Source organism: Pagrus pagrus (assembly GCF_965226575.1).
Source record: "Pagrus pagrus genome assembly, chromosome: 13".
NCBI lineage: Eukaryota > Metazoa > Chordata > Actinopteri > Spariformes > Sparidae > Pagrus > Pagrus pagrus.
In genome coordinates, this window is record NC_140197.1 from 25,910,052 (window position 1) to 25,936,314 (window position 26,263).

Consider the following 26,263-nt stretch of genomic DNA (forward strand, 5'->3'; position numbering starts at 1 on the left):
CTGCACCACAGACTTAATGAGCTTAATGTGCACTCCCAGGCCTCTGAGCTTAAAGGCATGTGCACAGCATGGACTGTGCTGCTGTGTTGCACTGTTTACCTCTGTTTGTATGCATTTGATTCTCCAAATAAAAAATTAAAAGTCAGACACACACAAGCATTGAGGTGGGTCTGCTGCTCTGATTGGTCATAACTTTGTGACTACATCATCTTTCAATAAAGTAACGTGTCTAGTAGTGTTGCTGTAAGAAACGACATGACTTAAAGTCATGATGTGATGAATTATATCAGAATGTCAGAGTGCCCACAAACACTGTGGTTAAATCATTATCATTAGACTCACATTACGTGTCTGTGGCCATCTGGTGCCAACGTGACTGTGCAAACAGCTGACATGCATCTAGGACTGACTGAGGCTGAGCATAGACTTTCATTTGTAAATAAGCCATATGTCGTCATGCAGCCTAAAGTCTTTAGGGGAAAGTGAATGCAGACCAGATCCTTGCAGTGGTGCTGAGACTTCCAAGAATAGGAACAGATTTCAGGGCTTGATTGGGGATAAACTGTGATTTAGTCGTCCGACCCCAGTCCGCTCTACCCCTAACGCTAACACTCACTTTCTCCCGTGCTGCAGTTAATGATCACATCACAGGCACTGACACGCAAACATGCAATCAAGAATTAAAAAGTCAAACATCCTTGAGCAAGATACTGAACCACAAATTGCTCCTGATGAGCAGGTTGGCACCTTGCATGGCAGTCTCTGCCATGAGTCTATGAATGTGTGCGTGTGAATGGGTGTGACAAGTGTTGTAAAGTTATTTGAGTGGTCAGTAGACTGGAAAAGCACGTTAGAAATGCAAGTTGTGTACCATGACACATAAATATTGAATAAATTTAAAATAAAATATATTACAAGACTGCATTTGTCAGTTTTTGTTCAGTATTTGTTCTTCCTCATGGTAGTCATGTTATAAGGGCTACCTGAACACATCTGGATTCATGGCAATATGATCTTCTAGTTTGACACATATGATGTGTAACCACGAGCTATCTGCATGGACAAATCATTGTAAAACAAAAAAAAAGCATTCAATTCTACATTTTATTAAAGCTACTCAAGAGAAACAACTGACTAGCTCGAGGTCCGTGCTATACAAACTAAAGTACTGCACAAGCGTGTACAGTAGTATTAATCTGACTAATGTTGTGGAACTCTGAAGATTATATGAGAGGGATTATTGCATTAACACCCAACTTCGCACACAAGTGACTCAGACTGTGAGTGATGAGGAGTTTGATATTGCATGTGTATTTATTTCTGACATTTATGAAAAAGCAAAATGTTTATCTCCTCTGTCGATTTAAAACGTTAAATCCCTGGTATCTACCAGTTATAGTAATGCCATGATGAGATACCGTGTGGATCTGTTAAAAGCTTGCAGAAGTGATACATGCACGAATGACCACTTTTCAACAGTCAGTATGGGAAATTCTGCATGGTGATGGGCTTAAAATGCTCCGTCTCCAGGGGGATGATTCTGCAGGAATCAGAAACGTGTGGGCACTTTCTGCACCGTCAAAGCCGAGCAAATGCTCAAGTGCTGCAGTTTAAACTCACCAAGGAGCGCTGACTGAACCGCACTCTCAAAGCCTCTCATTGTGAGCCAACCAGACCCATAGATCTGGTGCTCCTAAACCTGTTATACTGGCCCATTAAACGTTTTGTCTCAGCTTATCAGTTGGTAAAGGGTGTTATTTTAAACACTGCTGTCATATCATCCATGCACTGTAATGGAGATCCTGCAGAGCCTCGCCATCATCACCCGACTACGGCTGGAAATATTCTCTAACCGTGCTTGCTTCTGATTTGGCTTGAGCATCGATGCAGCTGTGGAAAGTGTAGGGCTTGACATTTAAGACTCACTCCTGAGATGCAGTACTCCTCCTTCTTGCGTAAGTGATCACTATAGCACATGCACAAGGAAAGATTGTCCTTTTCCACTGCGCTAATCTCTTGTTATTGCCATGTTGTGACAACTGATATTACCAAGCGTTCTTAAAGCGTCTTTTTGTAATGTGTTTTCTGAAGATGATGTGACAGAGAGAATGTCTTTATTTATAGAACAGTCTTCTATTCTTACTTGGCTGATTAGATAATGATATCTACAACCAGGGAACGGTTTGAGTTACAGCTTCCCAAAGGGTCAGTTATCTTATTGGACACTGCATTCTCAAACTTTACAGGTCTGTGGTTGCACATATCTCTTGACTTTGCAAGAGGCTGACAACTGAACCTATTAGACTGAAAAGAACTCCGGTTATGCAAACTCTTGAATATGAGATCAGTGAAATATGCTGCTCTTGAATTATTCCAGCACAATATCTCCACTTCAGTTCTTTCAAAGTGGCACAAGAGACTTATGTTCAGCACTCCTACTCGCTCTCTTTAAAGCTCGAGTGCGCTCGCTGAGCCGTGGCGAGGCATTTTGTTTTGAAACCGTGCATTCCAAAAATCTTTCATTACTGTTTTTCATTTTTATTGCTGGCCTAGAACTAATCCATTTTCTTGCAAGGAGAGCCGAACAGGCACGGAGACATTTCTTAAGAGTTTAATGAAATATCAGCTTCCAGGTTCTTTCGACACTGTGGACCTTCAGGGTTTCACTTAAGGGTTTTGTTGTTGTATCCTTCATTCCCCTCAGGTGCTGAGCAGGAAATTAAGAGATGGATCTGCACACAGCGAAGCACTGAATAAGACCTGATGTTACCGTGCTGCATGTGCCACTGTATCTCAGGTTCATGGATGGAGCTTAGCAGTGATTAAATAAGGCTTTCTAGGTTTCCAGCGATGAATGCAATAAAACTATGACATTTACCTGCCGTCTCTGTGTGACTCACCAGCCTCTACTTATGGTTTATACTGTAGGTGTTATATATATCACAATGAGACATGAAACCATTGCCATTCATTTTGTGTTATATGGTCTTAGGATTTGTAAAAATGCAACATGAATAATGTACAGCCAGCAAAGCAAGAAACCACAAATGTAATATATGTGTGGTGATAAAACACTGCAGCCTTAAGCGTTTAATAAAAACAGTTGAATTACTAACTAACTAACTAACTAACTAACTAACTAACTAACTAACTAACTAACTCATTATCTGGACTATCAGGGTGGTCCATAACATTAGCTGCTGTTAGAATCATCTGCTGTGCAGCATTGTTCTCCATGTCAGGATTATGGTATGTACCATAGGAAATTACATCATAATCCGTAATCTTCTTAGCAAACTTCAGTTGCCTAATTAATGTCCCCATTCAACAGAGCAACACAACAGCATTTCATCATTCCAACATGTTGTTTTTATTATAGTACTTCCCAAAGTGACGATCAACTCTGCTGCATCACAAACTTTTTCCTCGTATGGTCATCAGAATAGAAAAACACCATTATCCTGCTGCTGGGCTTTCAAGCACAATAGTAATTTTATTTTTATTTTAAGAGACAGGAACTCTGTTTGCTTTCCCTCAAGACAAGGACCACAGAGAACATTAAAGACATCAGCAAAGATGTGTCTGCAATTTGTTCTCTAAGGGATGTCGTTTGTTGTTGTCAAACTTATGGATATTTCACCCGAACGAGCCCAGCTGGATCATATTTCACATCTCACAGGAGCTTGAAACAACATGATTCCTCCAACACAATCCCTTGCGTCGTTCAATGCGGGGACATTTCCAGTCTGAACTCCTGTTTATGGTTAGACATCACAGAGCTAATTAGTTACATTAGGGTAAAAGGATGGTTTCACAATTTTTGATTGTGCCCAAAAATAACAGTCTGATGTTGAAACATGTTTAGCTTGTCCATACTTGTCATTAAGAAATCCCTTTAATGCATTTTTTATGTAAGTGATGGAGACCAAATCCACAGTCCTCCTGGGCAGAAATACATTCTACATGTATCTGAGGCTAATATGAGGTTTCAGCTGCATGAGTAAGACAAATCAGTGGATGTCCTCCAAGGTTTCAGTCTTTTTAGTACAAATTTCCCCGTCTGTGTTCCCTTTGAAGAGTCTCACAAAGAGGGACCATTGTACTAAAGACTGTAAATTTACAGTTTCTTCTTAAATGTGACGTGTATTTTTAGTGTCTTCTTCCACCACTTGCATTGCAGTTGATTTGGGGTCAGCTTTCTTCAGGGCCACATAGGAATAGGAGGAATTACTAGAGCAAGAACCAGCAACCTGGTTTAGCGATTACTAGACGACCCGCCCTCCTTCCTGAGCTACAACCACCTCACATCTAATACTGAATGAATTTATGTATCATAAACACATGTTCTGGCAATAAATGTACTGAAGTACAATTATACACATATTAACACCTGTGTTTATATATACCAGGGGTGCCCAAACTGTTTGTTTTTTTACCCGGTGACTTAATATTAAGGCTATGGGCCAAAAGCAAAAGAAAGAAAAGTTGATTTTTGAGTCCCACTCCGTCAAAAACCTGACACTTTGGGATTGAAGGACGGGTCGGCCGCCATCCCAAAGCATCATTATGTGACGAGTTGGGAATGAGACTCAAAATTCAACTTTTCTTACAAAACAGCACCTTTAATGAAACAATACAACACAATGGGTTTCTGCTTTTTGCCCATCGCCCATTAGGTTACATTACATAGGTGTTAATATACGTATACTTTACATTTACTTGTACTTTTGATACTAATGTTAGGCTATAGCACAAATAGCACCAGGTCCTATTTGTGCTATAGCCTAATATCACTTTTTTCATGAAGTGCATCATGACAAACTTCCTCTCTGGCTCTGACACTCTTCAGTACTTTTATTACCACACTGTTGTGTTTAAATCCAGCTGTCTGATAGATGGTAACATACTGATGACCTGGAAGGTTTTGTTTGTGTGCGTGTGTGTGTGTGTGTGTGTTCCCCTCAGTCTCCCTCGCGCCCCACCTACCTGCCCTCCGTCCAATCAGAGCAGAGAACGGCCATTCGGGCCTCGCGACCGTGGAGCAGGCAGCAGCGGCAGCAGCGAGCGGAGAGGCGGTGGGGGAGGGTCACGTGTGTACACACTGTAGGGCTCAGCAGCACTCCAGCAGTAGTAAAGTCTGTAACGGACGGCCCCTTTTCAGAACAAGCCTCGTCCGAAAAGTTGATAGATAAAGTCAGCCTCCGCCGACGCGCAAGTAAAACGGTCCTTTTCGCTGTTTTGAGGCTTTAGGCGCGCGGGGAGCGTGTTTTTAGGACGTCTGTTTGTCAAATGAAACGACTGAGAGATGCCAGTGGAAATGCTACATCCAGACCCTATGCCTCCGTAGGTTTGTCCCCGACCCAAATCCATACGTTTCTGGTGAGTTTTCCTTTTTCTTTTTACATTAAGTCGACCCACTCCATGTGATGCGTTTTGTTTTGGGGGGGCTTTAACTGCTCACCGCACAGCTGTAGACACGCACATATGGATGCGTGAGTGCGAGCAGCTTCAGTTGTAGCCGCAGAAATGGTAGAATAATGAGGGGGGGAGAAAAAAAGCCGTGACAGCTATCCACGCTTTGATCTGCGCAGTCAAGTGTGATGGAGAGACACAATGTCCGCGACAGTAAACACACACACGCACACACACACAGACACACACACCGCGATGGGCTGGTTTGTTTTCTCACCCGTGTTCAGCTGTATATTTGGAAAACAACACCTGAAGACGGTTCTCACGGGATCAGCTTTCTCAAGTGCTGAGCAGAGTAAAGTTGGATCAGTTGGATCAGTTGAAAGCTTCTTCACAGGCAATAATTAAAAGTGTAGTTTTAAAGATGCGCTCCTCTGCTGTTTGCGTGGATATGATCATATATCCTGTTGACCTTGAGCTGGAGGGATGTCACAGTGAATCTGTTAATTCATGTAATGTTTATAGATGCAGGCTCACTAATTTACTTCCTTAAATCCCAGGCCATCAATAAGTAATTAGTACTCTGTGTATATGTTTAGTCTTGTGTTGTTAAATCATTCATAAAGAAGTAGGTCATATACTGCTTCAAGTATAACACCGATGTTAGATTTTAGGGATGAAATGTACAATTATTTTCATTGTCGATTAGTCTGTTGATTAATTTCTGGGTTCATTGATTAGTTGTTTGGGCTTTAAAGTGTCAAAAATGTTGATCAGTGTTTGCAAAAGCCCAAGATGACGTCTTGTTTTGGCCACGTACCAGCATATTCAGTTTACAGTCACAGAGGAGCGAAGAAATTAAAAATACATTCACATTTAAGACGCTAGGATCAGAGAAATGTCGACTGTCCCCTTAGAAACTGCTCAAGCTGATTTACTGATTATCAAAATGGTTGGTGATTAATTTTAATAGTGGACAATTAATCGAGTAATCATCATTAGTTTCAACCTCGCCTGACTATTAATAACAGATTTTCCATAGTTACTAATTACATATGTACCATTTATTATGGACAACCTGACCATACTTCACATCAACTAGGAGGCAGAATGAAACTTTCTGACAAAGTAGTTCAGCTCAGATGAGCCTTATAGCTCATCAAATTAAATGCTTCTTGAGATTTAGGCTTTGCACTTGTTGTTGTCAACTTCATCCATGTGACCGAAGGGGACATGGGCATGTGTGCTATGGCTTAATGGCAGTAAGCCTGCTTTGTGCTGACCATTGAGCTCTGACTTTGTTGATTCGTGTGACAGTTCAACATGTTGACGAGAAGACGCTGAGGAAGCTGTCCAGACTGACCGTGACCTGTGCTTGACTGAGGCTCTTACGCTGGCACTTGTTATGAGGAGATACTGTTTTCTCCAAAGCACATGTGACGTTAGTCGGCCACCTCTGTGCAGGAGTGATCAATCAAACCATCAGCATTTTTGAAAGATTAACAAGAAGTATAACAATCACAGGCAGGTAGATAATCAATCTGTATGTACAGCCTGCCACAAATCCTGAAGTTTGCAGGGAGGGCCGTTCAAAAACGAGTTATCTTGCCCACAAATAAATTCCATCGCTGTGACTCCAGTCTGTGGGGACTGATAATGATTTTGGGGAAAATGTAATGAATTATATAAAAAACCCCTCCACAAAAATTGGAGTCCATGGCAAGTATTTTAATCACTTTTGAGAGCTTAGTAATTTTAATTTGCAAAATGTTATGCAGCATTAGCATGCACCTGAAGTCAGATCCCTCATTAATGTTCTTAGTTAATGGGCTGCTTTCCGAGAATAATAGGCAGCTGAGAAACGCACTAGAGGGGAACCAAAACAGATTTAGGGGCTTTCTTAAATGAACCATTTACATCTTAATGGCCTCTCATACTGTAAGTAGTTTGGTAGTTCTGTGGGCAGTTTCTTTAAATTATGCACCATTAATAACTAGAAAGGTTTGTGCATAAAATGTCATTGTGTTATACTTCACCTCAGGCTGTGCTGCACATTCACAACATGTGTAAATGTGAGTCATGTAATCTTATTTTCCCTCCGTAGTATTTCTGCTGCTGCTCCTCTGCACGCTGCTGCAGACGCGAGTAGTGAGTCATGTGACATCACTCTTTCTGCTTTCTGAGAAGAGCCTGTAAATTCCAGTAAGGATATATGAGGGGTGTGGGCCCAGTATGTCACACTACTCCCATCAGCCCGAGAGATCTGGCTTCAAAACGCTGAGACGTCAAGCACGTGGGCGTCACTCTTACGTGATCGTGTTTGGTGGGGCTGAAGCATGCTGAAGCAGAGCCTCCCCCTCTGGGAATATTTAACTTAACCACTTTTGACATGGAACAGGGCAAAAAGTTCAGACGGGGCTTAACCAAGTCTACGACTGCAGTCAAAGTCATGCAAGAAGGACTCAACAGATATTTTCTCTCATGTCGTCCTCCTTTGACGAGAGCTTTGGCTATTCCCCTTGAGCCGTATAATCCTAAGTATGGCACCTTTACTGGAGGCAGCTAGCAAGAAACCATCTTTCTCCTGGTTTTGTTCTCACATTTATGTTTTGTAGCAGTAGATTTGTATACGTGCTCTATTAAAGTCACAATAGTGGAAATAGTGATCTTTCTTGTAATTAAGGATATCTGCATAATTAATTATAACAATAATAGCTGAATTATAGGTTATTTTCTGAGTAACCGACTAATAAATAAGTCGATTTATGTCAGAATTGCAGCCAAATGCCCAGCAAAGCTGTAAAGCTTTAAAGTAAGTTCCTTATTTAACCAGTCTAGACAAATATCAACAAATTACATTTTTGCATGTGACCAGCTGTGACTTGCAAATGATTATTATACCTGACAAATGACCATTCACCTGACAGATGATACAAGTTAATTTGTGTACTTCAATAATGAAATTCAGCTTAAATATTGTCTTAAAAAGGGAGACGCCTAACAAGTTCACGGCTCAGGTATAGCACACGTACTTTAATAACAACTACTGCCCGACCAATATGTGATTTTTGGGGCCAATGTCGATATAAATAAATGTGGTTATCCAACACACAACACACACTACATAGATATGTATTGGAGGCAGGATATTTTACAGTTTAACAAAAATATGTATTGTCCAAAATGACATCAATGCACTGAAGCAATAAACCTTGCCGATAATTTGATAATTATAAATTACCCAAAGCATCCTTTTGCATTTTGGTATGTTAAAAAAAAAATCTGAAATGGACTTGGCAATGAAATAGTCCTCATAACTCTGAATTAAAACAGACATGGCTCATATGGTAAGAGGTTGGAGCGCCTCCAAGTCATTTTTTTTTTTACCTCTCCTGAGTGGAAAACTAGAGATTTCATTATCAGCTCAAGTATAATGACTTTCACAACAGCAAAGTAGAAGTTTCTCAGAGTTAATTGATGCAGACAATGCAAAGCTAACAGTGGCGTTTGACAAGTTTTATGAAAAACCCTGATTTAAAATATTTAGTGTATGGGCTATAGCAACTGAATGTGTTTGCCTTGTTTGCAGTGACTTGGGGGATATGCAAAGGAGAGAAACTGCTTCCTAATATTAGAGTACCTGTCATTTTCTTCTCTATTCATGCATCACCACTGTATTGTGTGGGCAGCAATTATGCCTTGATTGCTTCGGCCTACTCATAAATCCTGGTGATGTGATATTAAGATGCAGGTCCTGATGATACAACAGGAAAACAAAATTCATGTACATATTGTAAGATTTCTTTCACGTCCAGCAGGTAAAATGTAGAAAATTACAATGTGTTTCCACTGTTTACATTCAGTCCAATACACATCATAAAGGCCACGGCTTGTTTTTGTCTCTACTTCATCATAGTGTTTTCATTCGTTACTACTGATGTCAAAAGATTTTCCAAGGGAAAGAAAGTATTTGGAAATTCAACAGTTTAAGTAATTAAACACCAGCACACCACAAACCCTTGACTCCTTTTTTTGTGCTGATTCTTAGGTACCCTGCAGCTATCGTAAGCTACAGAGGGAGCCAATGTGGAAATGAAAGGGTGGCTAAAATGTCTGTATACAGCAGGTGCTAATGAATGGGGACAGGCAGCCACAATGCAGTGTGCTCTCTTTAATTATCACCAACTTCTCTTAAGTCATTTTCTTCTCAAGTGATCAGAAGTTGTTGAATGAGTGTAGGGCGAACAAACTTCTTCTAATCTACCAAAGAGTCTGAAAGGAGCACATAATCTATGGGAGAAGACCGTAGCTAATTATGTACTTTTGCTAAGGCCTGTTTTGGTAAATGAGTCACCTAGCTGCTTGTGTTCGAGAGCAATGTTTACAAGAGGTCTGACCAGTGCTCCTGTCTTGGCGAAGACAGGTTTTTTTGTTGAGAGTAACTCTATACTTTCTTTCTTCTGATCCTGTTCCAGTCCAGCTCTGAGCTCCAGCCTCCACTATAGTCTCATTACAGCCAATTGGATTAGTATAGAGGAGGGACTGAGCCCTTGTGTGTGTATATGCGTCTGTGTCTGAGGCTTGAGGCCAAAACAGCCCCTCTGTAGTGGTGTTACGTAAGCGGACGGAAGAATCTTTCCCCCTTTACTGGCATTGTTACTCATCCTGAAAACAACACTACTTGCGCATTGTTTCACAGTATTTCTACAGGGGAGGTTTCCAGAAAAACATCATTTGCTATTCAGAGAATCATTCCTTCCAAAATAGTGTTTGGGAGTAAAGTCAAACACATGGAAGCATAAATTATCACTGAGGAAATTAAATATAGCGAACTTGGATGACTTATCACTGCAGTCCTGCGATAGCCTTATGATCCCCTTTTTCCTCAACCGAAGCTAGCTGAAAAATGTATTTGAAATGACCTGAATTAATAATGCAGGTCAGCATTACGTAAGCTTTGTGAAAACTTGCAGCCCCACCAGGCTTGAACACAAACGCTCTCGACATGTGCGTGGTCATTTTCTTTGACCTCACCCTGAACTCCAACCCCTCGGCTCAGTCCTCGCTGACCCTTCACAGGAGCCTGACTCACATTTCACTCTTTATAAATCTACCCATCACCACGTGCCCAACCCCCAGTCAACTTGGCGGTTACTTGAACAGAAGGTGCGTGTGCTTTAGTCATAGCAGTAACACCAGAGCAGTCTGTGAAGTGTCAGGCTAGAGAAGTGTTTTTCTTTATCTGGCTGCTTGACCATGTGAAAAGCACAAGGGCAAAACTGCACAGGCAGCAATGGCCCTGCATGTGACTGTGACGGAGAGAGAAAGAGATGCAGAGCAAGATAGCGATAGCTTTCCAAGGTGTCAAAACACTTGATCTAGCCACTGAGGCTCTCAGAGAGGAGAAGTGGTTGGTTTTGAGGCTGAGCTAGCAAATGAAACTTATTGTGAGGCGTTTGAATTCATCCAGTCAGATGCAGTGAAGTGAAATTAACAGTGTTACCCGGGGCATAATAGCTGAGCCGTGGCTGACGTGTTTTTGTGTCAAAGGCTTGCTTGCACCTCTAGCGAGAACAGAAAAACAAGAACAGAAAGGGTTGAACTCTGCTTTTTTGTTTCTTCCTCAACACTTAACACTTCCACTTAATGCCAGCAACAGACAGAATCTGTCAGCTTTAGTGTCGTCGTGTATAAAACATATGTCCACTAGCGACGTCAGCATTATCAAAATATCTTAACGTATCAAGACTGCATGGAGCGATAGCCATCAATTTTAATACCATGTTATACCCTGAAAACGATACACCGCTGCATCCCTGCCCAGCTTGAATTATTCCTGGGAATAGGAACATTCTTTATCAATGTGATAATTAATTTCTTTCTCCCTAACTCTCTGTCTGCAGTCGACCTGTTGAGAGACGAGACCTGTGTCTGAGCCCAGCGATGTGGATCTGCATGGTTTACAATGAGACGGACACCAGCGTTGACTTCCGCCTCTGCCAGGACTATGGCCTCATCCTGTCAGTCTTCTCCCTCATCTACCTCCTGGTGTGCTTCCCATTGGGGCTGTGCTACAATGCGCTGCTGGTCGTGGTCAACCTCTCCAACAAGGTGTCCATGACCATGCCGGATGTTTATTTCGTCAACATGGCCATTGCAGGCCTTGTGCTCAACCTAGTGGCGCCCGTGGAGCTGCTGAGCTCCACCTTCACCCGCTGGCATGCATGGGAATACAACAACGAGGTCTACATCACCCTGCTCATTCTCTTCAATATCTCCTCTCTGGTCATCATGTACTCCACCACACTGCTCAGTCTGGACTACTATATAGAGCGTGCGCTGCCTCGTACATACATGTCCAGTGTGTATAACACCAAACATGTGTGTGGGTTCATCTGGGGTGGGGCGGTGCTCACTAGCTTCTCTTCACTGCTGTTCTATGTGTGCAACCACATCTCCACTAAGATGGTCGAGTGCTCCAAAATGCAGAACAAGGAGGCAGCAGACGCCATCATGATGTTTATTGGCTACGTGGTTCCAGCTGTGGCCGTTCTTTATGCCTTCGTGCTCATTTTGCGCATTAGGAAGGAGTCTACACCTCTGGATCAGGACTCCGCTCGCTTGGACCCATCTATCCACAGACTGCTGCTAGCCTCAGTCTGTGTGCAGTTCATACTGTGGACCCCTTACTACATGACCCTGTTGGTACACACTGTAGCCGGTGCACCAGGGTACATTAGCAACGTACATTACTTACCTACCTATTATTTCTTAAGATGTGTGTCAAAACTGCTGGCTTTCTCTAGCAGCTTTGCCATGCCTCTCATGTATAGGCAGATGAACAAAAACTTCTCCAACAAGCTTCAGCGGCTGCTCAGGAGGCTGCACTGCAGAGACCAGTCCTGCCCTCATGAACGCTCAACAGTGCAGCAAGTGGTGACGTGAGATCTCCCCCTGGGAGATTACTGTCGCCCCTCCCACTCCCCCTTTTCCAACTCTTGGCCGAGCCGGCACTTATCTCCCCCCTACAGAGCCAGTATCTGACTGGGCTCTCTCGCTGCTCTGGACTGTGTTAAGAGCGACGTAGCTAACTGTGGAATTTCCTGTCACCTTCCAGGACTTGATCTGATCTATCTAGCTCTGCTGTGAGGACAAACCAAGCAGAAACCACTAAGTGCTGTTATTTTTTTGTCACTGCATGAAGTTCTCCACAAAGATAGTTGGGCCTGTATTTTGAGTGCAGTAAAAGGGTGCAAGCAGCTGATAACTACCCAAATGTTGATGCATGACTTGTACACATTATGCTACTAAATCCCCAAAGAATGATTTGCAAATTATGCTTAACACACAAACAAAACTAGTAGACTTAAAACGTTATTAATCAAATGATGGATGGTGTCTGGTATATTAACTATCCCACCACAGCAAATAAACTTGCACTTTGTGTCAACACCAAACCAACATTTTGCGCTGCCAGTGAACATCAGTTTACTGCCCTCAAATTAGAGGATTGATCACTTGAATGAGAGGACAGTTCTTCTTTTATAGAACTGAACTTTCTCTTTGCTAAAATGTCTTGAGAGTGATTCCTCATTATGCGAGTAAATAAGCTTCACATTGTACAGGTGGAGTACAATGTTAATGTTCTCTTACAGAAACAGTAGCTTCTTTTCAAAAACCATTTTCTTTCTCGATACCAGTACTACCCTGTAGCTAGATGTAGGTGCTGGTATTCAGAGATGTACTCATTTCACCTTGATAGATTGAGTTCTGAGGTTTTGATCGACTCACAGGCATAAAGAGATTATTTTTGCATATGTTATAAGCTCCGCAGCAAATATCATTATATAAAATATACATCCACACCACTTTGAAGTCACACAGAAATACATCAAACGCTTGTTTGGAAAAGCTTGTATTCAGGGTTCAGACATAACCGGTATACCTCTTGTGATCATTGCTGAAATCACATAACTTGTTAAAAAATAAGCAGTTCAAATCAAGAGCCTCAGCCCAGTATGTCATTTGTTAAGCTGTGGAGAGCCTCCCATAGGGTCAGTGAAGTCCCCACGGGGTCACAGAGTGGGCCTTGAGGAGGTGCCATGTACATTCCCTACATTGTATGAGCACTCATGAGTGGTTGGGAGGTTTTGTACAGTGGAAATATGAAACCTGACTGGGTCACTCTCGAGATGCTATCAAAAACCTTCACAAAGTATAAAATACTTGTCTGCCAAGCACCTGCAGACAGTGTGTTTGACACAGAGTTTGAACTGTAATGCTGCTCAGATGCATTTAGGTGGATGCATCTGCACATTATTGGCAAAGCTGCTTTGCTTTCTTGCCTGCCACTTGGTGAAAAGAGAACAGACTAATGCATCACGGTTACAAAATGAAAAATAAAAGCTTGTGGTTTTTGCATGAGGTCTGTTGCTTTTCTGAATGAGAGGGCCAGTGTATAAGTCATCCTGTGAACAGATACACCAGCAGGGTGGGGCATTCACTTGAAGACAATTTTAATTTACACCTTCAAATAAACAATTTTATGTTAATACTGACCTGCTAAGGTCTCCACAAGTCTGCTTGGCTTTCACTGTAAAATCTAGAGGACTGCCAGATGTATTAACACAAATGTGATGCTTTTCATCCAGATATGAAGTAATTATTAAGATTATAACGTCACACCTACACATATCATATTTATTTAAACATCTTGTCCCTAGACTTGTCTACGAATGACCTAACAGTGTCATTTTTGCTGCATCGCCCCACCCTTGTCATGTGTATTCAATTGGTTATATGTACTGTTTATTTTCAACTGAGGCTGTGTGTTTACATTATATGCCATAGTAAGACCTGCCCCATAATAAAAGCTTGCATGTACTGGGAAACAGTTAATCATTATTTGAACTCAGTTCAAAGTCCTAATGCTTACTGTCCATTTGGGATCAGAAGGCAAACAGTAGTACTTGGTCAAATGATCCGCGGTTCAAATCAAAGCTTCTGGTCTGATTGAGCAAATTTAAGCAGCATTTCTTAAGGTGGCGTCCATTTGCAGATTCAATTGGTGCCCTATATACCATCAGAGATTGCAGTTATGTCCACATTACTATTACTTAATCGATAGGACCCACAGTGACACTTGAATTATAATAGTGTTCTGATTATGTGACACTTGAACCTGTTGCCACAGGTATTTGTATGTGGTTAATCTGGGTAGAATTTAAATCCATTTTTACATTTGTTACGGGAAGAGACATCCAACAAAAAAGCACTCAACAAAGCTCATTATATCTTATTTTGATGATAAAGTTCATTGTGAATTTAAATCTGCCAACTACGCAAATCCATTAACATGTTATGACCATGTTGTCTTTCACATGTGCATGCGCCGTATACATTTGGTTGCAATTACAGAAGGCCTCGTTTTTAACACAAAGGTCTAATTGTTTTTTTTTTGCTCATGCCTTGACTTTTCACCAAATTTCAGTGAAATCCATTAAGTCGTTTTTTGAAACATCTTGCTAAGTAAGAGTCAGAGCAGACTCCCTGCCAGGGGTAATAATTAGCAATCATCACAAATGGACTGACTGCACGGTGCAGACAACTATAAATAAAGCTTGATAAAATTGGGCTCAAAAATCACACCCAACTCAGATTACTGCTCAGTTCTCAGCTGGATTTATTATTTCAGAGGGGCCATAATCTCACGCCAGCACAAAGAAATTTGAGTAATAATCACTGAGATCAGTTAAATTGCTAAAACAGACCCAGTGTAAAACACCCTTGATGTTCTCTCGTGTCGAATGTATGCAGATGCATTTTTAGCTATTTGAACGGCAAAACCTCAGAAGTCCAGATGAATCCACTTTCAGATGTGATGCTTTTGTGACTGTGTATGCAAGTGTATATGTATAATACAAAATAATGTGTATATATTGTATGTGAGAGATTTACAGGAAGACACCATGCTCTTTCAAAAAATACAGTATTATTTTCGGAGAGATATATTTAGATTCTGTAAGTAATCTACACTATTGTCAACTGAGTCAAAGACTGATTAAACAATAAACTAACATGGATATTACCCTCAGTGAAGTCTGACAATTCTTACGATGATGTGAAAACATGTTGAAACATCTGCTATGCAGTCTGTTGTTGAAAGGTCATTTCCAAACATCTTTTTTCTTGATGCTAATTGATGCTTCTTGCCCAAAATTGTCCCTTCAAATGTAAAAATAGTATTTTTAGTTCACTTTTTTTATGTGAAAAAGACTGCGTGACTTACATTCTGCTTATTATCTCAAGTTTACATGAAAACAAAGTGTTGTTCATTCCAGCTCATCAACCCTCTAAACCTGTGATCAGGTCAAGGTTGATTGGCAGCTTGTGGAGGTTCCTCCCTCTTTGCACTGACAGTGGGAGTGAGGATGGATGCCACAGCTCTCCTGCTGTTCGCCACACTGCTAACAGCAGATTGCTTGTGGCGAGACCCTTCAACCACGCCACTCAGACTGGGGAAAATAGCAAATTCCGGGCATTCTGGGAATTGTTTTGTCTTCTGTGGGTCTGACAATCCAATACTGCTGCCATTCACAATGAAAACAATGTTGTGTAGGCTACATCTGATGACAACGCTGCACACTGAGAGCTGTGTGACTGCCCGCAAGCCAGAGCTGGGTGCAACAAGTGCTGCAACAGGAAGCCAGCAAGACTGAGATGATGGGGCAATGGATCCCTGAGATAAACTAACCTCCTAATTAGGTTGTAATTGAAGCTAAACAGACTGAGGTAAGGTGCCATATTGCAGGGAAGATCAATCATAATGCTCTTGTCACTACACACTGTTATTACTTAAAGTCACACACAGAAAAAGCAAAGACACAACAGTGTATGTACGTATTTACAAGATCCTTAGAGCCAAAAAGCAGAACAAACATAAGAGGTCCAGCAGGAGGAGGAGGGAGGTCTTGAATTATACTGTATGTACTACATCTGGAAATGATATGATAATGGAGTGAATTGAACATGGTTGCCGTTTCCCCCTCTGAGGACTGGAGTTTCACAAGGCTTCCACTTGATTCTGTTAGTTCAAGCAAACACAAAACACAAAGAGCACATTTCATCAGTCAGTGTAGTTAACATCTGTATTTATGTGTAACTTCTCCTTTTTAATGAACAGGAAGCTAATGATGCAAAGGGGGGGGGGATTTCCTAAGGTGTAATACAGTTGAAACAGGATGACATCATTACTTTGCCTGTAAATGCACTGGCCAGTAACAGTAATAGACCACAGTTTCAGTTTCAAAATGTTTTCAGTGTATGGCTCTTTAACATTGGATTGAGGGAACACATGGACATGAACAACTTGCAGCCAGTGTGTGTGATAAAGAGCTTAATCTTCATGTCATGTCAAATTCTGTGAAACTAGGCACTAAGCTACAACTAGTGGACTAATGACTGATGTGTTTATTCACACAATGGAGTGAATAAATACATAATTAGGGGTATTTTGTATTCTTCCATTGACATATATCGAGATGTAGGCCATTGTTAGATGATTGTCTTGCAATGTATCAATAGCCTCATCACAGAACTGCTGTATCATGTTGTTACCATTAACAATGTATTGTGAATCGTAATGTATCTTGAAGTACCCTACTCATTCCCAGCCCTCTGGTGAGTATTGCTAGAGGAAGGCTGGCCTATTTTAGCCAGCAAAGAGGTCATCAACAAATAGAACACATGCTAACTAAGGTTACTTTTTTGTCTTTACTGTCTTATTGTTGCACTGTGTGCTTAGTTTAAAGTTAAATGTTCCTATTTTGGGAAACATCAATACCACTCTCTTGTTTTTCTGTTTGCTTGCTTGCGCTAAATATGTCAAGCTAACAAACAGCAGATTGTTAAGATAGTAGGCTAACAGGGAAATAGTTCGCCTGCTGTCCAGTAGTAACAAAATTTGCCTACAAGCACCTATGAAGTAACACCTCATGTCTCATCTGTTTAATCCGTACAAAAACTAATCACAAGAATGACAACTTGCAGTTTAAAAATGGGGTTAGCTGTGTGCTAGGCGGTTCAATGTCAGGGGCCGAGGCATGTTTTCCACTTGTTTCCAGTTCTGGGCTAAAATAAGGTATCCAGTTATAGTTTTAGTATTTCACATAGAAAACTATGTTTATTCTTGTCAAAAATGAGGCTGTATGTAGTCCAAATTAACGGTGTGCAGAGGTAAAGGTTTTGCAATGTAAGTAGACCAGGAAAAGCTCTTAACTGTACAAGCATCTGTCTGGGAATGGGGTTACGCTGACAAAGCACAGTTTTTAATGTGCTACATTAGTCTTAATGTTGTTTTTCTCCTTTAAGAGTTCAGCCAGACCAAAAGTATTAGGGTCAACTTCAGTCAAATGTACAGCATCGCACATCAGACCACCTATGTAGGCAGAACTTTTGGCTTGTGGCTTTAAATGTTTTATCTGGCTGTCACCCAGATTTCACACACACCCGCAGACCGCAGCTTTTTTTTCTTAATGCGGGTCAAATTGGGCTGCAGAATGTTAAGACTAAAACAAGATGAGACAGGTTACAGCTAGTGTTGGGGAAAACTACCTCACACTGTAATCCAGAGTGTCATAAAGAGGGCAAGCAGTGAAATAAAACCCTGAATCCTTGAACTACGAGAACAGTGTTAGACCCCAGAGAGACCCCATAATGACACCAAATAGAAAAGGCCATACACTGTAAAGCCAAGATGGTTGTATTTAACCTCGAGCTGATAAAACAGGTAAAACATTTAACTGATCATTTCCCTGAATTTGGAACATATAACTGAATAACACAGCTATATTTCTTTTCAGACGTGGGCTTGACATATTTGAAAGCTCCCACCGTGTGAATCCTACAGCTCAGAGCAGAGACTTCAGGAAGGAGTCTTCATCTTTGACCCACCACATCACATACAGCCCTGTGGAGACAAGTGGACCAGATGCTTTAAAAACAATCCACCCTTCCTCCCCTGCCAATTCTGTTCTTTGCTTTTCCTCTTCAGAAATGAGAGCAGAGAATAAAAAAAAAAAATATTAAAAAAAATACTCAAACAATAAAATCCCAGCATCAGCTAAATATCAAACATGGCCCTGGAAGCAGTGCAGAGGAGCTGGACTGTGCAGGATGTTCCATTCAGAGGTTGTGGTTGTGGCTGTGGGAGATGTTGGATGGAGCCAGAAGCACATCAGACTGGTAAGTGGAGGCAGATGAGGGTGTTATACCCTCTCTCCTCTAGACCTCCCACTTTCACTCCCCCAACCACAAGCAGTTAAAGACCACAACTTCCCATTAACAGCACTGGTAATGTTTTCTTCTTCATTAGGTGTCACTGGATGGGAAGTATTGTTTTTTTTCTTTTCATACATGTGCGAGAAAACAAAAGTTACTATAATACTATGTTTTCATAGTTGTGGTATGATTTCATGGTTATCATACTAATAGACCGAGACCAAAGCAAATGTTGGATTCCCCTTGTCATTTACCGTATAATTCAATTATATCGCCTTTAGCCTCTTTGATAGTATTAGAACATAAAATCCAACATAACGCTCTCACCTGCTGTATTTTGGTGCAGAAATCACTTTCATAAACCATCCTCTTTTCTCATTTATTTTATTCAGCCAAAGCTCGAACAGTGATGTTCACCTTACCAAACATTATTCACTGTCTATGCCAGTGGGCCACCCAGTGGAGATATACAGGGAGTGCATCCTCTCTCACAACCACTCAGCCCATCAATCCAGTAGCAAACGTCTCACAAAGGAAGCAGTTTCGAGCACAATGTATAAATTCAGAGTGACAGATATCACAGTGAGACAAACTTGAGGCCAGTCTCGAAGGTGGGAGATGACATACTTACTTTTCTCGGACATGTAACTGACAGAACAAGACGTAACACAGAACAACCAGTCGCTGTAAATAATCCTGCTGCAACACACGTCACAATATCTTCAAGTGGTTTATATTATGCTTCCCTATCAGCCATTGTTTGAGCATGTCAGATCCTTTTTCTGGGAGCTGGTCTTGGAGGTACGTTTTCCAGATGAGCTCACTGTTTACTTAACCTGACGTTACCTTACCTAATCACTTCCATGGAAGTGCATTAAAGACGAGAAATGTCAAAAACGTCTCTTTTTAGTCATGGCAGCCTGTAGGTAGGATTGTGACATATGCACCAAGTCTGCTCTCAGCTGGGCTTCAAACAGTGCTGTCACATTTAGTTTATTCAACTGTAACATGTCTCCGATCTATTTTCACCAAAGTGAGAACAAATATAATCAATTTTACCTTCTCTGCTCGAGTGCTGCGTTTGAGTAATACTTCATTATCTCGCTCTCATTTCACGTCATCACTATTCAGGAAATATTCACACTCTCCTCCCTTTCTTCCTCTCCTCCTCCCTCCTTTCTTTAACAGTCACCAGCACCTTTCCACTCCACCGACCTCCACATCCCCACTTTCCCCTTATCTGTGTGAAGTCATGCGGACTGAATAACTGAGATTTCAGGTAGCTGAGAGAAATTCGCACAAATCTGTCTCGCTGTATGACCCCTCAGACTGTCTGTTCTCTCCTTTCTTCATCTCAGCTGCTGAGTCCACTTTCTACTACAACTAAAATCCTCTGCCTCAAACCCACAGAGGCTGTTCTTTGCTGCTCCCTCTCTTGTCCAAAACCCAAAACGTGTCTGTGCCAGCAGGGCTTCCTGCTGCTGTTGACCCTGTTGTCTCCTTCAGACCATCACTGCTGCTCTGCTGTACCAATTCCTGACCATACCAAAATCACTTTTTCAAGACATGACTCTGTGTGCCATCTGCACTAATATCATCAAGAGGAACATAACTTCTCCAAGATGGAACCAGTGCTTGACCCATCTGTCAGATGCTGCCCTCAGTTTTTCACACTTGAACAACTACTGAGTGCCCAACTATTCTGGTCTCCAGGCAGAGATCCTGAGAGCATTAATACCCCTTTTTGACCAAGGCAGTTCAGGTGCTGGTTCCGGGCCTATGCCTAGTCTGGAACCAGCTCTTGTATACACCTTAGTCGGACCTGAATGCGCCACAGTTGCCACGCCGGGCATTGAGTGGTGGAGTCAACATACTTCCATCAATAAATCAATTCTCCCCTGGTGCTTGTATACTGGGTCAATGGTAGAAGTCCAATTAAACGGCCTAATCAAGCTATGACTGTAGCTCAACTTAAGTGTCCATGGAAACGTACTCAGTGACTGACTGATGTGACTCTACGATGGCTCTCGTGCCCCTGGAAAAGCAAACAGTTTCTTAAAAGGTTAACAGTGAGCAGTAAATCAGCCACAGACAGGACTGGAAAGAGTACAGACGTCATGTCATGATATGCTGGTTAGCAAAAGCATTGAATATGCTACTTAGCATGTTGAAGCAAACCACTGACACCTGGCTTCTCGGTAGCAAACCCTTTGGGAGGAGATTGCCTGGTCCCAGTTTGTCTACTGGGGGAAAGGAGACAGGATTTTTCTTCAATGAAAACATCTCAAAGTTTGGTCATAACCCAAAGTCACTTGGTCACCCCCACCCCACTGAACATGCTAATTAAAGTCATTTCCGTAATATTGGGAAATTTATATAATCGACCATATAACGTATTGGTGAAATTACGGTATAGCCGATAAATGGAGCCAACAATATGAAGTCAGATTGCTTTCATTGACTTGAGAAGCACAGCATTTACACGCTGACACAGTAGGTGGGGGCATGCTCCTCTAAAGTTGGTTAGCAATCCGTCAATGAACAAAAGAAGAAGAAGAGCAGCCAGCTTGCTGTTGTCTTGTCTGTGTTCTTACCCTCATGTGTGCATGAAGTACAGGTTAGAAACTATTCTAGAAATACGGTATGTGCGTAGCAGTGCATTGGGGTTGTCTGCCCCAACTAGCCAGCAGGCATCATTCCTGCTGTTGTCTGTATCACATTCAAAGCCCTGGAGCTGCCGCATGGCGCTGCCAAAGGAGCTGCAACCCCATACCTCCAGGCAACGATCCGGCCTTGGCCTTGACTTCTCTCTCCCCTCTGACTGTCTATGGATGAAGTGACCTTCCCATCTTATTAAGATCTCAGAGTCACATTCGGTCTTTTAAGGCAAAGATATTCTTCTTGTCATGGAACATGGACCCTTTCCCCCTCTAATCCTTTTAGTTATCAGATGTGATTCCTACCCACTGCTGTTTTTACAACTGCATGCTGATCATTTGGGAATAAACCCACTTGGCTTTAACCATAGTAAGCCCATATGATATCAATACATTATGTAAGTGTCAATTAGATCAATAGTGTTTTCTAAGATGATTTAGTTTTACAACTATGCTTTAATATCAAGAAGTCTGCTCAGTATCAATACGTATAGCTCTGTGGTAGCAGATGGTTATTGTATGTCTGCAATTATCTCAGGCATCTGCAGTTAATGCATCCCAGCAGACGCGACACTAGCCAACACCACATCAAATAGGTCTCCGTAGTCACAGCTTGGACACATAGATTATTTCAAATGACATTATTGTTACTCCTTGCCCAGGAGCGAAGAGTCTGTTCTTTTTCCCCCTTACTGAGAGCGAAGGCTCACAGTTTTTTCAGACTTATCAGAATGTAATTGTAGTATTGAGAATGAACATAACATTGAACAGAGAATGAACATTGAACAGGCGAAGGTCAATGTTTTTTGTTGTGCGGGAGAATCGATAATCGATCCAGATCAGTAGGAGAAATATTTTACAACCATATTGATGGAAAAACTGAGAAAGGTCATGTGCAGTTTGTTGACACGACCCTTAAGAGCTCGATAACCCAGGTGAACAAATACTGCAGAAAATATAAGTGGTTTCCATAACAACACAAGCTGGTTGAGGCAAACACTGTCCAAACTTTCCTTTGTGTTAAAATCAGCTCCCAGCCAGTTCAGTTGCTGGATCTTTGTAGATGCTCTGCAGACACCTGGAATCACAAACTGGGCAAGAAAGAAAAGGGAATCTGATGAAGCATAGTGACAAACCATGGGTGACAGATCATCTCTTGCCTGTCTCTCCCGCCCTCCTCTCTTCTCCAGACAGGGTTGGGCCAAACAGCAGGTGGTGCAGAAGAGAAGCCCGGACATGGGATTTACAAATCTCTGTCTCTCTGACTTCTGCACCGGACAAGCATGGAGGAACATCAAATCCTAAATTTAAAAAAGTAAGTGCCGCTTCTGATTCCCACATCTTTGCATTTAAAAATGGTGTCTGTAAAATTTCACTTCAAGTGATACCTCGTGTGTTGTGAATCCAGCTGCGTAATGAATTGTATAATATGTCATCAACCAGCTCTTTATTTTGCTCCCTACACGTCTGGAGTTGCTTATTGTAATTTCTGAAAGAGCACTTTGCCATAATATCAGGTGTTACTGATTTTGGCAGAAGATTATCAAATCAAAACCTTCTCAGAACAGAAGAACTGTTTCCTGTTACTGTATTACAAATGGATAACTCGGGAGTCAGACATGGAAACAAGTGTTTGGGTTGCAATTTGATTTTTCAAATATTTTTTTTTTCAGTTGCTGGAATATTTGACTCTAAATAAGATGATACTTTATAACTATGGAAGCTTAGAAATACAAATACAAATGTCTTGTACTTTTGTGGGATTTTATATATTTTTTACTGGAGAGTTTGCTTTCAAAACTACAGCTAAAAAATTGCAATGTTATGTTATATTTCTCGTCTGTATGCATGCTGAATTATTGCTGCCCAGACTACTGTCAATAAGAATGCATTAATATTGAAGAGGGTCCGTGAATTCTTGCTAAAGGTCATGTTTGAGAACAGAATACAGTCTTTCCATCACTGGGGAAAGTCTGAGATTCTGGGCCTAAAATGGTCAACGAAGGAAGAGGATTGTTAGAAATCTTGCAGTAAAGATAGAACCTAGATTTTGTTTTTATATACACTCATAACTGAACTGAATGAAGAGGTTTGCTAAATGTTTATGACAAATATGTTTTCATCTTGGCAATCAATAGTCATCAAGTCTGGACAAATGAGTGAGCTCAGAATGGCTGAGGAAGATTTCAATGCATCTGCTTAAGTCTGAAGCTTGAATGTTAATGTGTTTACGTAGTTGTCTGCCGTCCATTTTAGGCCTCATCCACATTCTATCACCAAAGTTCACTTGATTTTCATACGGGATGATTTTTTGTTTTTTCGTCATTAATGATACAAGGGCCATAAATCTAAGTTATTCTAATTTAACTGCACACAGGATTGCTTCTTTTTCAAGTCTGCATACCTAATTCTCTTTTTTTTTTCTCCACAGCTCAGGTGTCACAGCAATAGCGTCTCTGGCCGAGGCTCGCTGAATAAAGATGCGTGTGGACTTGGAGGGACAGAGCAGCACTCAAATCAGATGACTCAAAAAAGAAATCCTCCCCCTAATCTCAGGACCGTCGTTTGGACAGTCTGGACGAAGTGAATCATCAGGTTATAAAAGGCCAAGGACGGTTTTCAGACATGGCGGTTTTTCTGTTTTGTATCTGGAATGTATTGTCAGCTGAACCTTGACGCCACCATGGGGTCAAATAAACCGTAACCGTTGTGTTCCAACACACCTGACCTCTGTCAGCATGTCAACACAGCATAGATGATTCACCCTTTAAAGAGACATAACCGGGAACTAACAGGCTCTAATGATGTAGCAGCTACAGGTGATTTACATGTGGCCTATGATTCAAGACAGTCCAACCACAGTCAGTATGGAAGTGCAGACAACATCTCTGGTCTGGATATATGTTAACAGTACAGAACAACTGAACACTTCATATGAGTACAACACCACGTATTTGACTGAAGACTCAGACAAATACCAGTCATACATTATTGGTCTCTTCCTGTCCTGCCTGTACACCATCCTCCTCTTTCCTATTGGATTTATTGGCAACATCTTAATCCTGGTGGTGAACCTGAACCACAGAGAGAAGATGACCATCCCTGACCTTTACTTTGTTAACCTGGCTGTAGCCGACCTCATCCTGGTGGCAGATTCCCTCATTGAGGTCTTCAATCTGAATGAGAAGTATTATGACTACGCTGTCCTCTGCACCTTCATGTCCCTTTTCCTGCAGGTCAACATGTACAGCAGCATCTTCTTCCTCACATGGATGAGCTTTGACCGTTACATTGCCTTGGCTAACTCCATGAGCAGCAGCCCTCTGAGGACTATGCAGCACGCCAAGCTCAGCTGCGGCCTCATCTGGATGGCCTCCATCCTGGCCACCCTTCTACCCTTCACCATTGTGCAGACACAGCACAGGGGTGAGCTGCACTTCTGCTTTGCCAATGTCTTTGAGATTCAGTGGCTGGAGGTAACCATTGGCTTTTTGGTGCCCTTCTCCATCATTGGTCTATGCTACTCTTTGATTGGGCGTATCCTCATGAGAGCTCAGAAACACCGTGGATTGTGGCCACGGCGGCAGAAGGCCCTGCGCATGATCGTGGTGGTGGTTCTGGTGTTCTTCATCTGCTGGCTGCCAGAGAATGTCTTCATCAGCATCCAGCTGCTGCAGGGCACAGCTGACCCATCGCGGAGGACTGCTACCACCCTGTGGCATGACTACCCACTCACAGGCCACATTGTTAACCTGGCAGCTTTCTCCAACAGCTGCCTCAACCCCATTATCTACAGCTTTCTAGGAGAAACCTTCAGGGACAAGCTGCGTCTCTTCATTAAGCAGAAGGCCAGCTGGTCAGTAGTGAACCGCTTCTGCCACCACGGCCTCAATTTACGCCTCCCTGTCAGGAGCGAGGTGTCGGAGGTGTGACTGTTAAGAAGAGGGACAAGTGTTATGAAACTGTGCGCACAAAACATGCTAAAAGTTCTTCATATCAAAGTGATATATCACCCTGTGTGAAATATTACCTCAGCTTTCTATCTGTTATTTAGCTTCGTCTCATAGTTGTATCAGTGTCTCAGTTAACCTGCTCACTTTCTGAACAAAAACACAAAAGCACCGAGAATGTGCACTCAAAGACAGATGAAAATGACTCAATGTGTGCATCTTTGTATGTAGATAACAAAGCACGTACAGTACTTAAAGCTATTTTCATGTTTATCTGCACGTTGGATTGATTTCTTTAAGTGTATTTGGTGTGTTATTTCTTCAAAAAGTTAGCTGGGTGGCAAGGCAGGCAAATGAAATGCTAGTGAGGAGCAAAATGTCAGCATCTACCTTTCAAGTACAGCCAGTGGGCATTGATAACTGATGGATAGATGTCAGAAGCTTTTGTGTAAGAGGGGCGATGAAGCTTTTACATTGTGTGATCTATAATACAAATCTTCCAGAGCATTTTCTGTGTATGTGGTATAACCTGTTAAAATACCAAAGGCTGTGTCACAGCTCAAGCAGGATGTGTAGAGGAAATACACAACAGATCACAACAGATCTAATCAGGCTATTTGTTTCAGCTGCAAAGATCGGTCATTTCAGTTAAAACCCGCACGAACCTCCACCTGTTTAACATAAAAAGGTAAACATGCATGTATCAAGAAACTCCCACATATGCACCATTCACATCAACACCATCATGACAAAATCACTTTAAAACGTAAAACAATGTATGGCGCGACATGTAGTAGTGACTTGCTTTTCACGGTCTCTTTGCTACGTGCATCTCAGCCAACGTTCTTCCTTTGTTGAAAGAAAATGCCCTTTTTGTGTTGCTAAACATTTATTGGACAATGCAGACGAATGTTCACAAAATGTGTTAAAAGATTTTTTAGAAATAAAGAAATTTCAGGAATACAA

At 41.7% G+C, this 26,263-nt stretch overlaps 2 protein-coding genes across 2 annotated transcripts; both read left to right on the forward strand.

Moving 5' to 3' along the window:
* Positions 1-5,096: 5,096 nt before the first annotated feature.
* On the forward strand, positions 5,097-15,499 carry gpr146 (G protein-coupled receptor 146). The gene is made up of 2 exons (XM_084371670.1): positions 5,097-5,379; positions 11,316-15,499. Exon 2 carries the CDS (start codon positions 11,356-11,358, stop codon positions 12,355-12,357), a length of 1,002 nt encoding a protein of 333 aa, XP_084227796.1. The 5' UTR covers positions 5,097-5,379; positions 11,316-11,355; the 3' UTR covers positions 12,358-15,499.
* A 7,094-nt stretch (positions 15,500-22,593) lies between these two features.
* On the forward strand, positions 22,594-25,570 carry gper1 (G protein-coupled estrogen receptor 1). The gene is made up of 2 exons (XM_084371208.1): positions 22,594-22,662; positions 23,779-25,570. Exon 2 carries the CDS (start codon positions 24,176-24,178, stop codon positions 25,277-25,279), a length of 1,104 nt encoding a protein of 367 aa, XP_084227334.1. The 5' UTR covers positions 22,594-22,662; positions 23,779-24,175; the 3' UTR covers positions 25,280-25,570.
* The last annotated feature ends 693 nt before the right edge of the window (positions 25,571-26,263 follow it).

What these genes read in the sequence shown, in the direction of transcription:
- gpr146 (XM_084371670.1), top strand. Translation starts at nt 11,356, where the DNA reads ATGTGGATCTGCATGGTTTACAATGAGACGGACACCAGCGTTGACTTC.
- gper1 (XM_084371208.1), top strand. Translation starts at nt 24,176, where the DNA reads ATGTGGCCTATGATTCAAGACAGTCCAACCACAGTCAGTATGGAAGTG.